The 19859-nt window shown below is 49.3% G+C and overlaps 1 protein-coding gene across 3 annotated transcripts in view; it reads right to left on the reverse strand.

Moving 5' to 3' along the window:
* Window positions 1-19859, reverse strand: part of NBEAL1 (neurobeachin like 1) — a 190157-nt gene that overhangs the window by 117662 nt on the left and 52636 nt on the right. For all 3 annotated transcript variants that reach the window (XM_029068756.2, XM_029068751.2, XM_029068752.2), the window contains exon 4: window positions 849-1010. In XM_029068756.2, coding sequence (XP_028924589.1) covers window positions 849-1010 — 162 coding nt within the window. The remainder of the gene's footprint in view (window positions 1-848; window positions 1011-19859) is intronic.

Genomic DNA, 19859 nt, shown 5'->3' on the forward strand with positions numbered 1-19859 from the left:
GCTTCTAGCCCGTGAGCCCGTTGCTGGGTAGGGACTGGATCTATTTGTTGCCAAATTGTACCTTCCAAGCGCTCAGTACAGTGCTCTGCACACAGTAAGCGCCCAATAAATACGATTGAATGAATAAGTGCTTGGGAGCGTACAATGTAACAGAGTGGGTAGACATATTCTCTGCTCATCCTGAGCTTAAGAGACTAGAGGGATGATCCTTTTTATTATATTCATTTGGGAGTGAGATTTCCTGACTACCATTCTTAAATGAAAAGCTCGCCAACTATCCACCCTAATTTAGTTTGGGTTCTCCGCATCACTGTACAACTATTACTACAGCTGACCCGACAAAGTATTTCCAACACCAAAGTGACTGCCCCTTACATCACCACATTTTTTTTAATCAAATTTAAAAACCTTGAAACAGTGAAAAACTCCTCAGATTCGAGAAATCACAGAACACTAATGGAGGAGAAACGAGAATTGCTTATATCCTGTCTGGCTCACACAGCGTAGTGCTCAAGCATTCTACCAGTTTCATTACGAGTATTATTGTCGGGGTAAATGACTCGACCTAGATTAGCGTATTTTGGACGGACAATCAGGAGGACTAATTCTCTGGAGAAGGTACTGATGCTAGGAAAAGTCCAGGGAAAATGTGGAAGTGGCAGACGGGCAGCTAGATGGAGAGAGACCTTAACAACGATAACGGAAGAACCGTTGGAAAGGTTGAGGATTATGGCAGAGGACAGGACGTTCTGGAGAAAGTATATCCACGGAGTCGGGGGGAACAGGAAACGACTCCACGGCACGTAATAATAATAATAATAATAATAAATGAACTTGAGGAGAGATACCTGCAAAGGATGATGAAGAACTTGACCAAGAGAATTGAAAGGGCTTGTTGGGGTTCTTCCAGCCCATCTGCCATTTTCTGGACACATTGTAGCAGCTGAATCCTCAGAACCTGTAAAATGTTATCTGGAAGGAGGGATATTCCAGGAGGTACATCATCTACTCTACAAGTACAGAGGGAGACAAAAAGCAAAAAAAAGAGGTGAGGCTAGGGTACAAATGGCCACAATTATTTCAGAATCAATCAACGGTATTTCTTGAGCGCTTACTGCGTGCAGAGCACTGTACACTACAGCAGAGTTGACAGACACGATCACTACCCAGAGGGAGTTTAGAGTGGAGAGGGGGAGAAGTACACTCAGCTCTCCGATAACGCAGGCGTTGTGTTGCTGACAAAGCCCGTGTGACGGAAAACTTGGGAAAGAGTTTGCACCTTAACCCAGAGAAGCAGCGTGGCTCAGTGGAAAGAGCCTGGGCTTCGGAGTCAGCGGTCATGGGTTCGACTCCCGGCTCTGCCACTTGTCAGCTGTGTGACTGTGGGCGAGTCACTTCACTTCTCCGTGCCTCAGTTCCCTCATCTGTAAAATGGGGATTAACTGCGAGCCTCACGTGGGACAACCTGATGTCCCTGTATCTCCCCCAGCGCTTAGAAGAGTGCTCTGCACATAGTAAGCGCTTAACGAATACCAACATTATTATTCACCCGCACCTTGAGAAGCAGCAGAGCTCAGCGGACAGAGCGGAGTCGGGGAAGCCGGGGTTGGGTAGCATTTCCGAGAGAAGGGGACGGTCAACAGTATCCAAGGCAGCGGAGCGGGCGAGGAGGATTAGGATTTTGTAGTTCGTATCCTCATCCGGGAGAATTTCCCACCCAGGGAACGAGAAGCAGCGTGGCCTAGGGGATGGAGCCCGGGCCGGGGAGGTGGAAGGACCTCCCTTCTCTCTGACCTCCCTTCCTCCTCTCTCGCCCCGCTCCAGTCTATTCTTCACTCCGCCGCCCGGCTCATCTTCCTGCAGAAACAATCTGGGCGTGTCACTCCCCTTCTTAAACAACTCCAGTGGTTGCCTATCAACCTCCGCTCCAAACAAAAACTCCTCACGCTAGGCTTCGAGGCTCTCCATCACCTTGCCCCTTCCTACCTCTCCTCCCTTCTCTCTTTCTACCACCCACCCCGCACGCTCCGCTCCTCCGCCGCCCACCTCCTCGCCGTCCCTCGGTCTCGCCCGTCCCGCCGTCGCCCCCCGGGCCACGTCCTCCCGCGGTCCCGGAACGCCCTCCCTCCTCACCTCCGCCAAACTGATTCTCTTTCCCTCTTCAAAACCCTACTTAAAACTCACCTCCTCCGAGAGGCCTTCCCAGACTGAGCTCCTCTTCTCCCTCTACTCCCTCTGCCATCCCCCCTTTACCTCTCCGCAGCTAAACCCTCTTTTTCCCCTTTTCCCTCTGCTCCTCCACCTCTCCCTTCCCATCCCCACAGCACCGTACTCGTCCGCTCCACTGTATATATTTCCATTACCCTATTTATTTTGTTAATGAATTGTACATCGCCTCGATTCTATTTAGTCGCCATTGTTTTTACGAGATGTTCTTCCCCTTGACGCTGTTTAGTGCCATTGTTCTTGTCTGTCCGTCTCCCCCGATTAGACTGTAAGCCCGTCAAACGGCAGGGACTGTCTCTATCTGTTGCCGACTTGTTCATCCCAAGCGCTTAGTACAGTGCTCTGCACATAGTAAGCGCTCAATAAATACTATTGAATGAATGAATGAATGGACCTGGCTTCTAAACCCAGCTCTGCCACTGCACTTCAGTGGGCCTCAGTTACCTCTTCTGCAAAATGGGGATTAAGACTGTGAGCCCCAGGTGGGACATGGATTAGGTCCAATTTACTTGGCTTGTATCCATCCCAGCGCTTACTACAATGTCTAGCATATAGTTAGCGCTGAACAAATACCAAAAAACAAAACAAAATTACCAATAATATTTATTCCCCACCTCCCCATATTGTTTTATATGAAACTTAAATATAAAAATGACGATGATATTTGTTAAGTCCTCACGGTGCGTCAAGCACCTTTCTAAACACTGTAACAGATACAGGTTAATCAGGTCAGAAACAGTTTATTCTTCAACCCCAAGTTGTGCTTCGGTGTCTCTTTGTACAATCCCTTTAAACTGAAGACATCGTCACGCCTCATGCTTTCAAGAGTTCAGACAGTTCTTCTATTGAAGGACCTGGGTTCTAATCCCAGTTCCACCACTTATCTGCTGTGTGACCCTGGGCAAGTCACTTCACTTGTCCGGCCTCAGTTCCCTCATCTGTAAAATGGGGACTGAGACTGTGAGCCCCAGGTGGGCCACGGACTGTGTCTCCTCTGATTAACAATGTTGGTATTTATTAAGCGCTCACTATGTGCAGAGCACAGTTCTAAGAGCTGGGGTAGATTTACAGCGTGATCAAGTTGTCTCACGTGAGGCTCACGGTCTTAATCCCCATTTGACAGATGAGGTAATTGAGGCACAGAGAAGTGAAGTGACTTGCCCACAGTCCGACAGCAGACAAGTGACAGAGCTGGGATTCGAACCCACGACCTCTGACTCCCAAACCCTGGGCTCTTTCCCCTGCACCACGCTGCTTCTCTAGGGGGAAACCACAGGACAAAGTTCTCCCACTGCTGCCATAATTTCCTCCCTACTTCCCCCCTCCCTCAGTCTCACAGCCCGCGCCCGTCCACCTCCGCAATCCATTTATTTACGTTCACGTCCGTCTCCCCCTCTAGACTCTAAGCTCGTCGTGGGAACGCGTCTACCGACTCTTGTCATTTTGTACTCTCCCGAGCGCTTAGTATAGTGCTCGGCATACAGTTAGCGCTCCACAAATGAGAAGCAGCACGACCTGGTGGTTGAACCGCGGCCCTGGGAAACAGAAGGACCCGGGTTCTAATCCCAGCTCCTCCACCTGTCAGCTCTGTGACCTTGGGCAAGTCACTTACCCGTAATTGTGCTTCAGTGACCTCACCTGGAAGAAACGGGGATTAAGACTGCGAGCCCCATGTGGGGCAGGGACTGGATCCAACCCAATTACTCTGTGTCTACCCCGATACTTGGAACAGTGTTTGGCACATAGTAAGCACTTTACAAATACCATTAAAAAACTAAATAAATACCATTCAATGGTTGATTGCTAGGGCAGGGCGTAGGCTCTGGTGCCCCTTCCCTAGTTAGGGCAAATGCCTATTTGAAGCAGCGTGAAGCAGTGTGGCTCAGTGGAAAGAGCCCGGGCTTGGGAGTCAGAGGTCATGGGTTCGAATCCCAGGTCCGGCACTTGTCAGCTGTGTGACTGTGGGCAAGTCACTTCACTTCTCTGTGCCTCAGTGACCTCATCTGTAAAAAGGGGGTGAAGACTGCGAGCCCCATGTGGGACAATTTGATGACCCTGTATCTCCCCAAGCACTTAGAAGAGTGCTCTGCACATAGCAAGCGCATCGCCTTGATTCTATTTAGTCGCCATTGTTTTTACGAGATGTTCTTCTCCTTGACTCTATTTATTGCCATTGTTTTTGTCTGTCCGTCTCCCCCGATTAGACCGTAAGCCCGTCAAACGGCAGGGACTGTCTCTATCTGTTGCCGACTTGTTCATTCCAAGCGCTTAGTACAGTGCTCTGCACATAGTAAGCACTCAATAAATACTATTGAATGAACAAATACCAACATAGTAAATGCCTACCTGACAATCGCCTAATTCCACCACTCTTTAAAAGTTTTCTCCATTTACTTAGTCTTTGAATTCTGTGTGGAACAGGGACTGTGTCCAACCTCTACCTAAACTCCAACAAAGTGTAAGTACACATGTACGTGGAGAAGCAGTGCGGCTCCATGGAAAGAGCCCGGGCTCGGGATTCAGAGGTCGTGGGTTCTAATCCCGGCTCCGTCGCTTGTCAGCTGTGCGACTCTGGGCAAGACACCTAACTTCTCTGGGCCTCAGTGACCTCATCTGTAAAAAATGGGGATGAAGACTGTGAGGCCCACGTGGGACGGGGATTGTGGCCAATCTCATTAATTTCTACCTACCCCAGCGCTTAGAACAGTCCAAGAGGCCTTCCCAGACTGAGCTTCCCCTTTTCCCTCTGCTCCCTTCCCCCCTTCCCCTCCCCTTAGCTAAGCCCCCTTTCCCTCTGCTCCTCCCCTCTCCCTTCCCCTCAGCACTGTGCTCATTTCTATATATTTTATTACCCTATTTATTTTGTTAATGAGGTGTCCATTCCCTCGATTCTATTTATCTTGATGGTGTTGTCTTGTTTTTGCTCTGCCGTCTGTCTCCCCCAATTAGACTGTGAGCCCGTCATTGGGCAGGGATGGTCTCTATCTGTTGCCCAGTTGTATTCCAAGTGCTTGGTACAGTGCTCTGCACATTCATTCATTCAATAGCATTGACTGAGCGCTTACTATGTGCAGAGCACTGGACTAAGCATTTGGAATGGCCAATTGGGCAACAGATAGAGACCGTCCCTGCCCATCGACGGGCTCACAGTCTAATCGGGGGAGACAGACAAAAACGATGGCAATAATCGAATCAAGGGGATGGACATCTCATTAACAAAATAAATAGGGTAATAAAAATATATACAAACGAGCGGACGAGCACAGAGCTGAGGGGAGGGGAAGGAGCAGAGGGAAAGGGGGGGAAGGGGGCTTAGCTGAGGGGAGGTGAAGCGGGGGGCAGAAAGGGAGCAGAGGGAAAAGGGGAACCTCAGTCTGGGAAGGCCTCCTGGAGGAGGTGAGCTCTCAGTAGGGCTTTGAAGAGGGGAAGAGAGTGAGTTTGGCGGAGGTGAGGAGGGAGGGCGTTAGTAAGCGCTCAATAAATACTAGTGAATGAATGAATGAACGGCGCTTGGCACATAGTAAGCGTTGCTCCTGTGATACCAAGTGTGGCCGGTAGGTGGCGGGATTGGATGCGGTCTAAATAGCCGCTTGGCTCCGTACTACATCTGGGGCGCCCCATCAATCCTATTTACTGAGCGCTTACTGTGTGCAAAGCACTGTACTAAGCGCTTGCGAGGGTGCAGCATAACAGAGTTGGTAAACCCTGTTGTCTACATTCATTCATTCGCATTTATGGAGCGCTTCCTGGGCGCAGGGCACTGTACCAAGCACTTGGAAAGAACAATTCAGCAACAGAGAGAGACAATCCCTGAGCGAGAGGAGCACAGTGAGTAGGATAATAATAATTATAATGATAATGGCATTTGTTAAGCGCTTACTATGTGCCAAGCACTGTTCTAAGCACTGGGGGGATGCAAGGTAATCAGGTTGTCCCACATGGGGCTCACAGTCTTAATCCCCATTTTACAGATGAGGTAACTGAGGCACAGAGAATTCATTCATTCATTCATTCAATAGTATTTATTGAGCGCTTACTATGTGCAGAGCACTGTACTAAGCGCTTGGGATGAACAAGTCGGCAACAGATAGAGACAGTCCCTGCCGTTTGACGGGCTTACGGTCTAATCGGGGGAGACGGACAGACGAGAACAATGGCACTAAACAGCGTCAAGGGGAAGAACATCTCGTAAAAACCGATGGCGACTAAATAGAATCGAGGCGATGTACAATTCATTAACAAAATAAATAGGGTAACGAAAATATATACAGTTGAGCGGACGAGTACGGTGCCGTGGGGATGGGAAGGGAGAGGTGGAGGAGCAGAGGGAAAAGGGGAAAATGAGGCTTAAGCTGAGGAGAGGTAAAGGGGGGATGGCAGAGGGAGTAGAGGGGGAAGAGGAGCTCAGTCTGGGAACGCCTCTTGGAGGAGGTGATTTTTAAGTAAGGTTTTGAAGAGGGAAAGAGAATCAGTTTGGCGGAGGTGAGGAGGGAGGGCGTTCGGGGACCGCGGGAGGACGCGACCCGGGGGTCGACGGCGGGATGGGCGAGACCGAGGGACGGCGAGGAGGTGGGCGGCAGAGGAGCGGAGCGTGCGGGGTGGGCGGTAGAAAGAGAGAAGGGAGGAGAGGTAGGAAGGGGCAAGGTGATGGAGAGCCTCGAAGCCAAGAGTGAGGAGTTTTTGTTTGGAGCGGAGGTCGATAGGGAACCACTGGAGTTGTTTAAGAAGGGGAGTGACATGTCCAGATCGTTTCTGCAGGAAGATGAGCCGGGCAGCGGAGTGAAGAATAGACCGGAGCAGGGCGAGAGAGGAGGAAGGGAGGTCAGAGAGAAGGCTGACACAGTAGTCTAGCCGGGATATAACGAGAGCCCGTAATAGTAAGGTAGCCGTTTGGGTGGAGAGGAAAGGGCGGATCTTGGCGATATCGTAGAGGTGAAACCGGCAGGTCTCGGTGACAGATAGGATGCGTGGGGTGAACGAGAGGGACGAGTCAAGGATGACGCCGAGATTGCGGGCCTGCGGGACGGGAAGGATGGTCGTGCCATCCACGGTGATAGAGAAGTCTGGGAGCGGACCGGGTTCGGGAGGGAAGATGAGGAGCTCAGTCTTGCTCATGTTGAGTTTTAGGTGGCGGGCCGACATCCAGGTGGAGACGTCCCGGAGGCAGGAGGAGATGCGAGCCTGAAGGGAGGGGGAGAGGACAGGGGCGGAGAGGTAGATCTGCGTGTCATCTGCGTAGAGATGGTAGTCAAAGCCGTGAGAGCGGATGAGTTCACCGAGGGAGTGAGTGTAAATGGAGAACAGAAGAGGGCCAAGAACTGACCCTTGAGGAACTCCAACAGTTAAAGGATGGGAGGGGGAGGAGGCTCCAGCGAAGGAGACCGAGAATGATCGGCCAGAGAGGTAAGAGGAGAACCAGGAGAGGACAGAGTCCGTGAAGCCAAGGTGAGATAAGGTATGGAGGAGGAGGGGATGGTCGACAGTGTCAAAGGCAGCAGAGAGGTCAAGGAGGATCAGAATGGAGTAGGAGCCATTGGATCTGGCAAGAAGGAGGTCACGGGTGACCTTAGAGAGAGCAGTCTCGGTAGAGTGGAGGGGACGGAAGCCAGATCGGAGGGGGTCTAGGAGAGAATGGGAGTTAAGGAATTCTAGGCATCGATTGTAGACGACTCGTTCTAAGATTTTGGAAAAGAAGGGTAGTAGGGAGATAGGACGATAACTGGAGGGGGAAGTGGGGTCAAGAGCGGGTTTTTTTAGGATGGGGGAGACGTGGGCATGTTTGAAGGCAGAGGGGAAGGAGCCCTTGGAGATTGAGTGGTTAAAAATAGAAGTTAAGGAAGGGAGGAGGGCAGGGGCGATGGTTTTAAGAGAAGTGAAGTGACGAGAAGTGAAGTGACTTGCCCAAAGTCACCCAGCTGACAGCGGTGGAGCCGGGATTAGAACCCATGACCTGTGACTCCCAGGCCCGGGTTCTTTCCACTGAGCCCCCGCTGCTTCTCAGCTACGATGGTGTCAGAGGAATAAAATGTGTGGGACGGGCTGTCCCGAGCGAGGAGGGAGGATCGGTAGAGAAGCAGCATGGCTCATTGGCAAGAGCCCGGGCTTGGGAGTCAGAGGTTATGGGTTCTAATCCCGGCTCCGCCGCTTGTCAAGCGGGCTGACCTTGGGCAAGTCACTTCACTTCTCTGTGCCTCAGTGACCTCATCTGTAAAATGGGGATTATGACTGTGAGCCCCACCTGGGACACCCCGATTACCTTGTATCTACCCCAGCACTTAGAACGGGGCTTGGCACATAGTAAGCGCTTAGCAAATACCAACATTATTATTATTATTATTATGAAGGGAGTTAATTTACCGCCCTAAAGTCAACGGTGAGGAGTTTCTGCTTGACGCGGAGAAAGATGGGAAACCACTGGAGACCGCTGACGGGTGGGAAGATGAGCAATCTCCAATTTGTGGTTTTAGAAGAAACGATCCGGGCAGCAGAGTGGAGTACGGACTGGAGGGGGAGAAGCCAAAGGTAGGAATGCCGCTCGGGAGGCTGATGAAGTCATCGGGGTGGGATACGGCAAACGCTTGGGCCGGCAAGGTAGCGGTTCGGATGGGAAGAAAGGGTGCGATTATATCGTACGCTCCCAGCCGCTTAGTACAGTGCTCTCAACACACTAAGTGCTCAAAAAATCCAATTGTTCCCCACCCACAGTGAGCTTAGAGTCTAGATGGGGAGACAGACATCGATATAAATCGCAGATATGTACGTAAGCGCTGTGGGAGGGACGAATCAAGGATGCAAATCCAAGTGCCAGGGTGATGCAGAAGGGAGAGGTAGTCCTACAGAACAGTAACATCAATTGCGATATCTGTTAAACGCTTACTAGGTGCCTGGCACTGTACTGAGCGCCGGCGTGGATACAAGCTGGGAAACGACCACAGTCCTCCCGAACTTCACTCTGGCTTGAATCCTGATGCCTTGTAGGCGTCACTCTGTGTCCCGAAGGGCACGGATCTAGGCTTAGAGGTCACGGAAAACTTGAGAAGACTGTGCTGGCCCACCAAGACCAAGGTAGCGTGCTGGCTCACAAGTTCATTCAGTCGTATTTATTAAGCGCTTACTGTGGGCAGAGCACCGTATTAAGTGCTTGGGAAAGTACAGTGCAACAATAAAGAGCGACAAACGCTGCCCACCACGAGCTCACAGTCTAGAGGGGAAAATACTAATTATGGCATTTGTTAAGTGCCAGGCACTGTATTGCGGAGGGTCCTCAACCTAAAAATAGATTGTGGTATTTGTTAAGCGCTATGTGCAAAGCACTGTTCTAAGTGCTGGGAGGGGGAGAGGGGAACTGGGGACAGATACCTAACATTTAACATTCTAGATGTTAAATTATTCTAGATAACGTAACAAGTCAACATTTAAGCCACATAAAGACAAAAACAAAGATCAGCAGGGAGCTGTGGCTGAGAGGCAGAATTCCAGGTTCCTCGCAGCTTGGTTAATCGCTCGACCGATTCTCTTTATGGAGTGCTTACTGTGTGCTAAACCCTGTGTTAGGCGCTGGGGAGAGGACAATTGAGCAATATTGGAAGCAGCGTGGCTCAGTGGAAAGAGCCTGGGCTTCGGAGTCAGAGTCGTGAGTTCGACTCCCGGCTCTGCCACTTGTCAGCTGAGTGACCGTGGGCAAGTCACTTAACTTCTCTGTGCCTCAGTTGCCTCATCTGTAAAATGGGGATTAACTGTGAGCCTCACGTGGGACAACCTGATGACCCTGTATCTACCCCAGCGCTTAGAACAGTGCTCTGCACATAGTAAGCGCTTAACAAATCCCAACATTATTAATATAACAGACACATTCCCTACCCACAATGAGCTGACAGTCCAGAGAAGGGGCGTAGGTCAACGAGGGCGGCCTGCAGGACCCGGGGCAGGCGGGGAGCAGGGTGGAGGGGTACCGTGTGCTAAGCACTGTGTTAAGTGGTAGGGAGAGGACAACAGAGCAATATAGTAGACACATTCCCTACCCACAATGAATTTACAGTCCAGAGAAGGGACATAGGTCAACGAGGGCGGCCTGCAGGACCCGGGGCAGGCGGGGAGCAGGGTGGAGGGGTACTGTGTGCTAAGCACCGTGTTAAGCGGTGGGGAGAGGACAAAAGAGCAATATAACAGACACATTCCCTACCCACAATGAGTGTACAGTCCAGAGAAGGAGCGTAGGTCAACGAGGGCGGCCTGGAGGACCGGGAGCAGGCGGGGAGCAGGGTGGAGGGGGCCGGGGACGGATTAGCAGCGGCCTAAAATCCACTGGGCCAAGGTGTGCAGGACACGGTGGGAGCCGAAGCCTGGGAGCCATCGTCGGGAGGGGCTGAGAGGGAGGCCTGCCAGAATCTAATTGTCCCCAGTCAAAACCCCACCCTCACACTATTACACTACTATTTCTTCCGCTCAAATCACTTTTAATTCAGAGGTTACCGCCCCACCGACAGGCTGGACCACAGGTCTGACAAATCATCCTGAGGTCTGCTCTGTGAACGGCTCTGCCTCCCAGATTATGGTTTCTGGCTCGTTTATTTTTCCTGCCTTTTCTCTCGGCAAAAGTTATCCGTCTCACTGTTTCACCCTCAGAAAGATATAAATGGAAATGAGAATCTACAAACCAGCCTGAAAACGAAAAGCACGGCTAGCAATTTTTCGGGCGTCTCGATTCCAATTTCTGAGGGGGAAAGCCCAGAAGGAAATGAAATTTATAAACCACTGTTTAAGGTTTGCAGGAATGTCCTTTCCACCATCCTCCTGCCTATTTACCTGTGCATGAGCTCCCTTTACAAAAAATCTCCATGACGATTCATTTAAACTACCTCACTTCTCTTTAACCTCATAAAACCCACTAGAGATTAACTACGTGAGCTTGCCGGGCTCAGAATGCATAATGGCTCTTGCTAGTTAAGAAGCGGCGTGGCTCAGTGGAAAAAGCCCGGGCTTGGGAGTCAGAGGTCATGGGTTCGAATCCCAGCTCTGCCACTTGTCAGCTGTGTGACGATGGGCAAGTCACTTAACTTCTCTGGGCCTCAGTTACCTCATCTGTAAAATGGGGATTAATAATAATAATAATGTTGGTATTTGTTAAGCGCTTACTATGTGCAGAGCACTGTTCTAAGCGCTGGGGGAGACACGGGGGAATCAGGTTGTCCCACATGGGGCTCACAATCTTAATCCCCATTTTACAGATGAGGTAACTGAGGCCCAGAGAAGTTAAGTGACTTGCCCACAGTCACACAGCTGACAAGTGGCAGAGCTGGGATTCGAACTCATGACCTCTGACTCCAAAGCCCATGCTCTTTCCACTGAGCCACGCTGGATTAAGACTGTGAGCCCCATGTGGGACAGGCTGATTACTTTGTAACTACCCCAGAGCTTAGAACAGTGCTCTGCACATAGTAAGCACTTAACAGATACCAACATTACTATTATTATTCCTCTTTCAATAGGAGATTTCACCCGAACTCACCTCTATATTTCATCAGCCGAAACAAGGGTGTAGAAATAAGATCTGGATTAGTGAATTGATAATAATGATAATAATAATAATAATATTTGTTAAGCGCTTACTATGTGCCGGGCACTGTTCTAAGCGCTGGGGTAGATACAGGGAATCAGGTTGTCCCATGTGAGGCTCACAGTTAATCCCCATTTTACAGATGAGGTAACCGAGGCCCAGAGAAGTGAAGTGACTTGCCCACAGTCACCCAGCTGACAAGTGGCAGAGCCGGGATTTGAACTCATGACCTCTGACTCCCAAGACCGGGCTCTTCCCACTGAGCTCACCTTCTTGCCTGGCATTTCCCAATCAAAATTAATCTCACACAGCATCACCTCTCCGAAACCTAATGAAGTCGTAATCAGCACACAAGGCATTGTCTGAATCCTCAATGCTTAAACTACTAATGAAGCTAACAAGTATCATTAAAACACCTAGAAATATAAATGGATTTGAGCTGATTACATCTGTACTAAGTGAACTCCTTCCCCTGAGTCTGGGAACCCCACGTGGGACAGGGAGGCAGCGTGGCTTAGAGGCAAGAGCCCGGGCTTGGGAGTCAGAGGATGTGGGTTCTAATCCCGCCTCCGCCACTTGTCAGCTGTGTGACTTTGGGCAAGTCGCTGCACTTCTCTGGGCCTCAGTGACCTCATCTATAAAATGGAGATTCAGACTGTGAGCCCCACGTGGGACAACCTGATTATCTTGTATCTACCTCAGTGCTTAGAATAGGAATAATAACAATAATAATAATGTTGGTATTTGTGAAGAGCTTACTATGGGCAGGGCACTGTTCTAAGCGCTGGGGGAGATAGAGGGTCATCAGGTTGTCCCACGTGAGGCTTGCTGTCTTAATCCCCATTTTACAGATGAGGTAACTGAGGCACAGAGAAGTGAAGTGACTTGCCCACGGTCACCCAGCTGACAAGTGGCAGAGCCAGAATTTGAACCCATGACCTCTGTCTCCCAAGCCCTCGCTCTTCCCACTGAGCCACGCTGCTTCCCATAATAATGATGGTATGTGTTAAGCGCTTACTATGTGCAAAGCGCTGTTCTAAGCGCTGGGGTATATACAAGGTAATTAGGTTGTCCCACATGGGGCTCACAGTCTTAATCCCCATTTTACAGATGAGGCAACTGAGGCCCAGAGAAGTGACTTGCCCAAAGTCACACAGCTGACAAGCGGTGGAGCCAGGATTAGAACCCATGACCTCTGACTCCCAAGCCCGGGCTCTTTCCACTGAGGCACATAGTAGGTATTTAATAAATGCCATTATTAAAAAAAAAAGACTGGGACTGCGTCTGACCTGATTATCTTGGAACTAACCCAGTGCTTAGTACAATGCTTGACACATTAGTCCCTAAGAACATAATTATTACTACTATAATAGCTCCGATCTGCTTGACAAGGTAAATCGAATTAAAGCCGAATTAATCAGAATTAAATCGATAGAACTGATTGAGCATCTACAATAAATGCAGAGCAACTGTGGTATTTGGTAAGCGCTTCCTATGTAATCAATCTACCATCCAAGGGGATTGCGTGACTCTTCGCTGTGCGCGGTCACTGAACGAGGCATCTGGGAGAGTACGCTACAAATCAGAGTTTCTAGGCCAAATTCCTGCCCAAAAGGAGCTTTCAGTCCCTGGGCAAGTTGCTTAAATTCTCTTCGCCACAGTTACTTCATCTGTAAAATGAGGGTGAAGAATGTGAGCTCTAAGTGAAACAGGAATCGGGTCCAACCTGATTAGCCTGCATCTACTCCAGTCCTTAGTACGGAGCCTGGCACATGGAAAACGTTTAACAGATACCAAATACCACAGCTAAATTGTTTTGTCTTTTTTAGGTCAGTGGTATTATAATTATTACTGTTATTATGGTATTTGTTAAGCAGTTACTCTGTGTCAAACACTGCTTTAAACGCCTTACCCTTAATACTTAGGTACAAATCCTTATAGTCTGCCATTTCCCCTATCCGTGACTGACTTGAAAGTCTGCCTTTCCCTCTAGTTCATTCATTCAATCGTATTTATTCAGTGCTTACTGTGTGCAGAGCACTGTACTAAGCGGTTGGAAGTTACAATTCAGCAATAAAGAGAGACAACCCCTGCCCACAACAGGCTTGCAGTCTAATTCCCATTTTACAGTTGAGGAAACTGAGGCACGGAGAAGCGACTTGCCCCAAGTCACACAGCCCCCACAGCACTTGTGTATACACATGTACGTATTTATTATTCTGTTTATTTTATTAATGATGTGTATATCTATCTACAATTCTATTTATTTATATTGATGCTATTGATGCCTGGAAGCAGCGTGGCTCAGTGGAAAGAGCCCGGGCTTGGGAGTCCGAGGTCAGGGTTCGAATCCCGGCTCTGCCACTTGTCAGTTGTGTGACCGTGGGCAAGTCACTTCACTTCTCTGGGCCTCAGTGACCTCATCTGTAAAATGGGTAAGTGTGAGCCTCACGTGGGACAATCTGATCACTCTGTATCTACCCCAGCACTTAGAACAGTGCTCTGCACATAGTAAGCGCTTAACAAATACCAACATTATTATTGTTTTGTTTTGTTGCCTGTCTCCCCCTTATAGACCGTGAGCCCGTTGTTGGGCAGGGATTGACTCTGCTACCCAACTGCACATTCCAAGCGCTTAGTACAGTACTCTGCACACAGTAAGCGCTCAGTAAATACGACTGAATGAATGAAGATTAGAGCCCAGCTCCTCTGACACGCAGGCCTGTGATCTCTCCGCCAGGCCATATTACTTCAGCCGGTCAATGAAATGGATGAAAATGCAAAGCCCCCATGGATGTTTTAGACCAAAGTGATGAACTTCATAATAATGTTGGTATTTGTTAACCGCTATGTGCAGAGCACTGTTCTAAGCGCTGGGGGAGATACAGGGTAATCAGGTTGTCCCACATGAGGCTCACACTCTTAATCCTGGCTCTGCCACTTGTCAGCTGTGTGACTGTGGGCAAGTCACTTCACTTCTCTGTGCCTCAGTTACCTCATCTGTAAAGTGAGGATTAACTGTGAGCCTCACGTGGTACAACCTGATTACCCTGTATCTACTCCAGTGCTTAGAACAGTGCTCTGCACATAGTAAGCACTTAAACACCAACATTATTAATCCCCATTTTACAGATGAGGTAATTGAGGCACAGAGAAGTGAAGTGACTTGCCCACAGTCACCCAGCTGACAGGCGGCAGAGCCGGGATTCGAACCCAGGACCTCTGACTCCCCACCCCATGCTCTTTCCACTGAGCCACGCTGCTTCTCTGACAACTCATGCAGACAACTTCATGCAGACAACTCACCAGGACCGGAAACTAGGCAAAGAAGCTGCCGAATTCTTGGCAAAAACATGTCACCTATCACTACAGCCATGAGAGCGGAAGACTGATAGACAGCCAACGCGACTCCTAGTTATGGAAGACGCTCCAAATATGAACCTGGGAGTTATAAGCTACTTAGCCTCATTTTTTTGTGAGGAAAAATGATAAGACTAAGTTTAGGGTCACTTAGCAAAGCACAAAAGGACAAAAGAGGAGGAAATGCCTAATTAATCTGCTCGAGTTCTTTCACAGGACTCCAAACGCACGTGGGTAGAGAGAAACCAGTGGGAAGGAAAGAGAAAGGAGGAATTTGAGAAGGGATCAAAATGATTTAGAAAGCCGGAGGTGGGGTCTGAGGGTCGATAGGGGATTGGGGCAAGTAATTGGAGTGGTTGCTAGAAGCAGATGATATAGGCTTCAAAGGTAGGAAGACGGAAGGAGGAAATGGGATGGAGCAGAAGCAGCCTTGGAAAACTTTCCATCCCCTTGCCCCTCCTACCTCACCTCACCTCCATATTTCCTCCTGTCTTCATTCAGGACATTTTTTACTTGGATATACCTCTGACACCTACAATGTAACATATCCAAAACAGAACAGGGGAAGCAGCGTGGCTCAGTGGAAAGAGCCTGGGCTTCGGAGTCAGAGGTCATGAGTTCAACTCCCGACTCTGCCACTTGTCAGCTGTGTGACTGTGGGCGAGTCACTTCACTTCTCTGTGCCTCAGTGACCTCATCTGTAAAATGGGGATTAACTGTGAGCCTCACATGGGACAACCTGATTACCCTGTATCTACCCCAGTGCTTAGAACAGTGCTCTGCACATAGTAAGCGCTTAACAAATACCAACATTATTATTATTATTATCGTTAACTGCTCCTCTTCCATTTCAAACCCTGTTCTTCCCAACACCGTAGACACCACCATCAGGCTCCCTCTATCACTAGGCTACAAACTTGGCATTATCCTTGACTCGGCTCTCTCATTCAACGCACGCCACTCTCCCCACGTCAAAACCCTCCTAAAATCAGTAGAATCACTTGCATATAGTAAGTGTTTAACAAATACTATTATCTTCTCCGAGGAACCTTGTGAAGTCTGTGTCTCTGCTATTCACCCTTTTTTTTGCATCATCTATGCTCCTGTTTCTGTAACCCTTAAACTCTTGACACTCGCCTTAACCTTAATACTTAAGTACAAATCCTTATAATCTGCCATTTCCCCTATCCGTGACTGATTTGAAAGTCTGCCTTTCCCTCTAGTTCATTCATTCAATCATATTTATTCAGCGTTTACTGTGCGCAGAGCACTGTACTAAGCGGTTGGAAGTTACAATTCAGCAATAGAGACAACCTCTGCCCACAACAGGCTTACAGTCTAGAAGGGGGAAGACATAATAACGATAATGTTATTTGTTAATAATAATAGTAATAATTATGGTATTTGTTAAACGCTTACTGTGTGCAGAACACTGTTCTAAGCGCTTGGGTAGATAAAGGGTAATCAGATTGCCCCACTTGGAGCTCACATTTTTTTAATCCCCATTTTTACAGATGAGGTAACTGAGACACAGAGAAGTTAAGTGACTTACCCAAGGTCACCCAGCAGACAAGTGGCGGAGCCGGGATTAGAACCCACGACCTCTGACTCCCAAGCCCGGGCTCTTTCCATTGAGCCACGCTGCTTCTCTAAGCACTTACTACATGCCAAGCACTGTTCTAAATATCAAAACAAGTAAGCAGACATCAGAATAAATAGAATTATAGATGTGTGCATATATACACAAGTGCTGTGGGGCAGGGAGGGGGGTAGAGCAAAGGGAGTGAGTCGGGGAGACGCGGAGGGGAGGGGGAGTTGAGGAAAAGAGGGGCGTAGTCTAGGAAGGGCTCTTGGAGGAGGTAAGCCTTCAGTAGGGCTTTGAGGGGGGGAAGTGTGATTGTATGGCGGAGGTGAGGAGGGAGGGCGTTCCAGGCCAGAGGTAGGACGTGGGCCAGGGGTCGACGGCGGGAAAGGCGAGAACGAGGCACAGTGAGGAGGTGAGCGGCGGAGAAGCGGAGTTTGCAGGCTGGGCTGTAGAAGGAGAGAAGGGAAGTGATGTAGGAGGGGGCAAGGGGATGGGAGCTTTGAAGCCAAGAGTGAGGAGTTTTTGTTTGATAGGCAACGACTGGAGATTTTTGAGGAGGGGGGTGACATGCCCAGAATGTTTCAGTAGAAAGATAATCCGGGCAGCAGAGTGAAGTATGGACTGAAGTGGGGAGAGACAGGAGTTTGGGAGGTCAGAAAGGAGGGTGATGCAGTAATCCAGTCGTTATAGGATGAGTGATTGCACTAATGTTGCGGTTTGGATGGAGAGGAAAGGGCGAATCTTGGTGATGTTGTGAAGGTGAAACTGGCAGGTTTTGGTGTTGGACTGGATGTGTGGGGAGAATGAGAGAGTGGGGTCAAGAATGACACCAAGGCTGTGGGCTTGTGAGACGGGAAGGATGGTTGTGCCGTCCACAGGGATGGGAAAGTCCGGGAGAGGACAGGCTTTGGGAGGGAAGATAAGGAGCTCTGTCTTGGACATGTTAAGTTTTAGGTGTCCGGAGGACATCCAAATAGAGATGTCCCAAAGACAGGAGGAGAGGCGAGACTAGAGGGAGGGAGAGAGAACAGGGGAAGAGATATAGATTTGGGTGGCATCCACACAGAAATAGTTGAAGCCGTGGGAGCCGATGAGTTCTCCAAGGGAGTGAGTGTAGATGGAGAATAGACGGGGACCGAGAACTGAATCTTGAGGGACCCCCACAGTTAAGGGATGGGAGGGGTAGAAGGAGCCCGCGAAGGAGACCGAGAATGAACGGACAGAGAGATAAGAGGAGAACCGGGAGAGGACGGAGTCAGTGAAGCCAAAGTCGAATACCCTGTTGAGGAGAAGGGGGTGGTCCACAGTGTCAAAGGCAACTGAGAGGTCAAGGAGGATTAGGATGGAGTAGGAGCCGTTGGATTGGGTAAAAAGGAGGTCATGGGTGACCTTCGAGGGGGCTGGTTTCAGTGGAGTGGAAGGGGGGAAGCCAGATTGGAGGGACTGCAGGAGAGAGGTGGAGGAGAGGAATACGAGGCAGAGAAAGGAAGGGTAGGAGAGAGATGGAGCGATAACTGGAGGGGCCTGTGGGGTCAAGGGAGGGTTTTTTTAGGGTGGGGGAGGCGTGGGTATGTTTGAAGGCAGAGGGGAAGAAGCCGTTGGACAGTGAGCGGTTGAAGATGGAAGTTTAGGCGGGGAGGAGGGAAGGGGTGAGCGTTTTTATACGGTGCGAGGGAATGGGGTCCGATGCACATGTGGAAGAGGTGGCACTTGAGAGCAGGCAGGAGATCTCCTCTGAAGATACTGCTGGGAAGGATGGGAAAGTTGAAAAGTCTAGTCTGTAAGCTCCTTGTTGGCAGGGGTCCTGCCTAGAAGCAGCACGATCTAGTGGATACAGCCCAGGCCTGGAAGTCAGAAGCACCTGGGTTCTAGCCAGGTATATATCTGGTATATATCTACGATTCCATTTATTTTGATGGTATTGATGCCTGACTACTGGTTTTGTTTTGCCGTCTCCCCCTTTTAGTCTGTGAGCCCGTCGTTGGGCAGGGATTGTCTCTATCTGTTGCCGAATTGTCCATTCCAAGTGCTTAGTACAGTGCTCTGCACACAGTGAGCGCTCAATAAATACGACTGAATGAATGAACCCCAGCTCTGCCACTTGCCTGCTGTGTAACCTTGGGCAAGGCACTTCACTTCTCTGTGCCTCAGTTACCCCATCTGTCAAATGGGGATTAAGACTGTGAGCCCCATGTGCGACATGGACTGTGTCCAACATGACTAGCTTGTATCCACCCCAGTGCTTAGTAGAGTGCCTGGCGCGTAATAAGTGTAGCGAACACCATCAAACCCTACCCCCCACAAAACCTCTACTGTATTGGAGTCTCTCAAGCACCTAATAGCCAATGCCGTACACAATAGGCACTCAATAAATACCAAATACTGATTGACCGGATAGTGGGCCTTTTTAAAAGTCTTCGACAAGAGTTCACCCCAAAGGCTTTTCTGAAAATCTTGGGACCTGCAGGAATGTTGTTGTCATGGACAGAGAGCTGGCTAAAGAAAAGAAAACAAAGGGAAGGGATAGGGGCCCAACGCTCTGCAGCATCCAAAAGGGTTTCCGATTAGCCCACATCTGGACGACTACATGAAGTTTCGGTCACTGGATCTTCGAAAGGGTGTTATCAAATTGGAGAAATTACACAGACGTGCCGCCCAACTGACGGCGAGAACTAGAGGGGCTTGGTTGCGGGTTTAGATGACAACATTAAGACTCTTCAGTCAAGAAAGAGAAGGCCCAAGAGACGCTATTGAAATGGATAAAATCGTGAATGTGTGAACGGTTTGGAAGGGGAATTGTAGTTCCCCTAAGTCAAACACCACCAGACAAGAGAGCGCTTATTTAAATTTGAAGATGGAGAACTCGGCCTAGGATGAATGGTCACTGCAGATCTGGTTGACCCCTTGTTGCTAAACAAGGCTTTTCTTAGGGGAAAAAAACCAACCTAAGATCACATAAAAGGACCAGTTCAGGGGCACAATTGGAGTAATCTTCCAAAGAATGTCATGAATGCAAAAGAAAAGTACTGCATTTGTTTGTTTTGGATTCTTTAATGTCGTGCCTTTTTTATGCAGTAAGCAAATTTTCTCAGGCTTGTGCACACAACTCCCACCGCAAAGCTGGTGGCTTGC

Source organism: Ornithorhynchus anatinus, chromosome 7, assembly GCF_004115215.2.
Source record: "Ornithorhynchus anatinus isolate Pmale09 chromosome 7, mOrnAna1.pri.v4, whole genome shotgun sequence".
Taxonomy (NCBI): Eukaryota; Metazoa; Chordata; class Mammalia; order Monotremata; family Ornithorhynchidae; genus Ornithorhynchus; species Ornithorhynchus anatinus.